The sequence below is a fragment of the Glycine max genome, chromosome 19 (assembly GCF_000004515.6).
Source record: "Glycine max cultivar Williams 82 chromosome 19, Glycine_max_v4.0, whole genome shotgun sequence".
Taxonomy (NCBI): Eukaryota; Viridiplantae; Streptophyta; class Magnoliopsida; order Fabales; family Fabaceae; genus Glycine; species Glycine max.
In genome coordinates, this window is record NC_038255.2 from 41679082 (window position 1) to 41682644 (window position 3563).

General features: G+C 39.0%; 1 protein-coding gene across 1 annotated transcript; it reads right to left on the reverse strand.

Annotated features, from left to right (window-relative positions):
* Positions 1-1126: 1126 nt before the first annotated feature.
* On the reverse strand, positions 1127-3563 carry LOC100817314 (probably inactive leucine-rich repeat receptor-like protein kinase IMK2). The gene has a single exon (XM_003553394.5). It carries the CDS (start codon positions 2591-2593, stop codon positions 1418-1420), a length of 1176 nt encoding a protein of 391 aa, XP_003553442.1. The 5' UTR covers positions 2594-3563; the 3' UTR covers positions 1127-1417.

Genomic DNA, 3563 nt, shown 5'->3' on the forward strand with positions numbered 1-3563 from the left:
TTTTTTTTTATAATTTTAATATGTATCCAACTCGCGTGGAGGGGGGGAAGACGTTTTGTTTAGATACAGGTATGCATCTAAAAGGAAAAACTTACAACATTACAACTAGATCATGCAATCTAAGAAGGTAATTGACAAATGACAATGATACATATGGGAAAAGCCACCATTGGAGTGCAGTAGTTGAACTGCTGCTTACTTTTTTTTTCTTCTTCTTTGCATGGGTCCAATAGTGAACGCTACCTAATCAAAGATTTTCGTTTTTCCCTAGCATTTTTTCTCACTCTTTACATGTGGTCAGTTCTACCACTTGTGACAAATTTACATTTCATTTCAGGTCTATATGGGTAAAAAAAATTAAAAAAATTAAAATTATCAAAGGCAATAAATGCAGTAATTATTAGTTTAAAACTTTTATTATTTTTGTTTTCGTTTTAAAAATTAATTTGATTTTTTTTTAAAAATGTCTTTCATAATCTTTTCTTTGTCAATTGTCTTTCTTTATTATCTTCTATTTTTTAAAACTCATTCTTTGTCACGATTATTATTGCCACACTTTCTTTTGTTAAATAAAAATGACCTACACACCGTGGTCATCATCACCATTATTTTTTAAACTTCCTATTTACTAATTGAAGAAAAGGCAGAATATAATTACATTTTAAATGTATTATTTTGTTTAATGCTTATCTTATAACACATTAGCAGGATTAGAAAGAGAATAATAAGGACATTTAATTTTCTCACAAAATTCTGAATCATTTAATAATTATTAATTAAGTCCTTGAACCCTTGAACTTATATTTATCTTCTAGTTGGGTCCTTTTATCTAACATGCATCAATTGTTCCTGACTGGCAACCAAAAATGTTGGAAAATAATACAGGGAAGAATTTCCCGTCATAAAATTGAGGACAATGGCGAGTTAGTTTTATTTGTTCTTTCAATTTTAAAAATATTTTTTGATATGTGCATGTAGTAAAAAATCAAATAATTATACATAATGTTCAAATACTTGTAAGGTTTACCTTGGGCGCCAAGCGAATATAGAGCTTGTTAAGTTAGAGAATTGGCATAGAGCATGTAATGTTCAAATGATATAACTATAAAAATAAAATAACATGAGATGACACAAATTTTTATTTGTACACGAATATATTACATTAATTATAAACTCTCCGGTCTGCGCTACAGTGTTGCAATTATTCTCATTTCACAATCCTCTTATTCACATCATAAAAATGAATGAAAGGGGTGAAAAAAATAGATAAATATAAATTCACATCTATAATACACAATATGATTTTTCTTATAAAAGGCGAAACTGATGTGAATTGAATGTAGTATACTAATAATTTAGTGAAATGTAAATGCTTTAATGGAACTGAACCAAGCTTCAGTTTCACTTTCACACAGTTTTAGCGGTTGCACTGCTGCGCTGGTCTTATTTTCCTTTTGCCGGCGTTGAAGGGGCACGCCGTCTGAACCGGCGGCACCATGCAGTTATACTGCAAACACAGGGTGCTGCTCACCGGAATCTCCGCCGTCGGGCTTATCGCGATTCCGGTCAAAAAATTGTGCTGCAAATACAATATCTGAATGCCCGCCGCCAGTAACCGCTCCACGAAGCTACCCGGAACCTGCCCTGTGAAGCCGTTGTTGTTCAGGTACAGGTTCTGCACGCTTGCTAGCATGGGCGACACCTCACCGGATAACCGGTTGTAGCTGAGATCGACGGTCTGGATCGTCACCTCATTAACCGGTTGGATTGGACCCGAGAACTGGTTTCTTTCGAGTTGGAGGTTTGTGAGAGGGAATGTGAATAGTTGGGCCGGGATTGGGCCTGTGAACTGGTTTAAACTAAGGTCCAGGAAGTTGAGCCGGTTGAGCCGGGTTAATAGCCGGTCCACCGGTCCAGTAAACCGGTTCCATGATAAAGAGAGGTACTGTAGGGAAGGAGGGAGAGAATCCTCTGCGAACGAACCGGAGAGAGTGTTGTGTTTGAGTTCGAGCCGGGTTAGGGAATAAGAGGAAGCGAACGAGGGAACAGAACCGGAGAGACGGTTGTGGCAGAGGAATAAGTTTGTTAGCTCCGGCATTGCTCCGATGGAGGGAGGGATTGTTCCAGTGAGTTGGTTGTAGCTGAGATCGATTGTTCTGAGATTCCGGAGCTGACCTAAACCTGAAGGAATCTGGCCGGAGATGAAGTTGCGGCTGAGGCCGAGGAAGCGGAGGTTTTTTAACTGAGAGAGAGACTGAGGGAGAGGACCGTAGATTCTTCCCGGAACGACGGTGAAGTCTGCGAGAGCGGAGAGTTTGGAAATGGAAGGGTCAAGTTTTCCGGTGAGACCGGGAGAACCGGCTCTAGGATCGCCGAGGTTGAGCGCGATGACTTTGTCGTCGGCGCAGAAAACGCCGGCGAAGTTGCAGGGGTCGGCGGTGAAGTCCCAGGAGGAGAAAAAATTGGAACCGGGAACATCGTGAAGGGATTTCCGAATTGATTGCAGAGCGAGGAAATCGTTGGGGTCCAAAATCCCTCGCACCGATTGAAAGAAGCACAGGAAAAGCAGAGAGTAAAAAGCGACGTCGTCCATTGGAAGTTAGAGAGAAAAAGTGGTGGCGATCGGTTTAAATAGGGAGAAGGGAGGGTTGAGGGTTGCCTTTCTGGTGAGAAATGGTGTGAAAGTTTTAATGGCGGAAGATATAGCTAGCTTGGAAGAGAAGCAATTCCTTGCTGAATCTGTGTTTGCTTTTCATCATTTAGGCTTCTCTCACAAGCCTTTCTTTGCAAATACTACTTACTACCCACACCCACACACTTTCTCTCCTTTGGCTAAAATACAAATGCCCAAGGCTGGCAAAATTATAATACTGTTTCTTAATTGCACAGTGCACGCTAATTTTGTCATTCTTTCTTGCTTTGGACTTTCAATTAAGCAGCTTCGTCTTAAACGGTTCTCCGATCCTACCTGGACTCCAAGGCTCCAAGTGTACGTTTTAGGTGCTGACAATCTTGATGGTTAACTAGTTAAACGGCTCACACATTAATTTTATTTACAATGTGACGCGTTAGATATTATTATTATTGTAAAATGTAAACATTACTAATCATTATTTATAAGAGATATAAGATTAATTTAATAAATAAATAAATAAAAAGCACGAAGAGATGGTGAATTGAAATTGTTGGGACTATTGTTGGGACACGGTCTAGGAGTGACAGCTAAGCAGTTGAAGGTAAAGTGATTTGGATCGGATTCGGTTTCACCCACTTCAGTTCAGTTCATGCTGAAGACCATGGCTTTGTCGAGCTCATACTCACATGCTTCTTGTGAATAGCAAGGGTATCTGTCCTGTTTCTCTGGATAGCAAAAATCTCATCACAGAAATAAATTTGTGTACCTTGTTTTGCTTCCAGTTATTTATCAAAGGATGTGGTGATCATTGAACACGGTTCAATGCTTTCAATCAATGAAAGGGTGCCTTCTATTAATCAAGGCTAGCTATTCATACACACATACGTTATATACTAGTATTTAAAAATATACATTCAAAAACAAATTT

What these genes read in the sequence shown, in the direction of transcription:
- LOC100817314 (XM_003553394.5), bottom strand. Translation starts at nt 2,593, where the DNA reads ATGGACGACGTCGCTTTTTACTCTCTGCTTTTCCTGTGCTTCTTTCAA.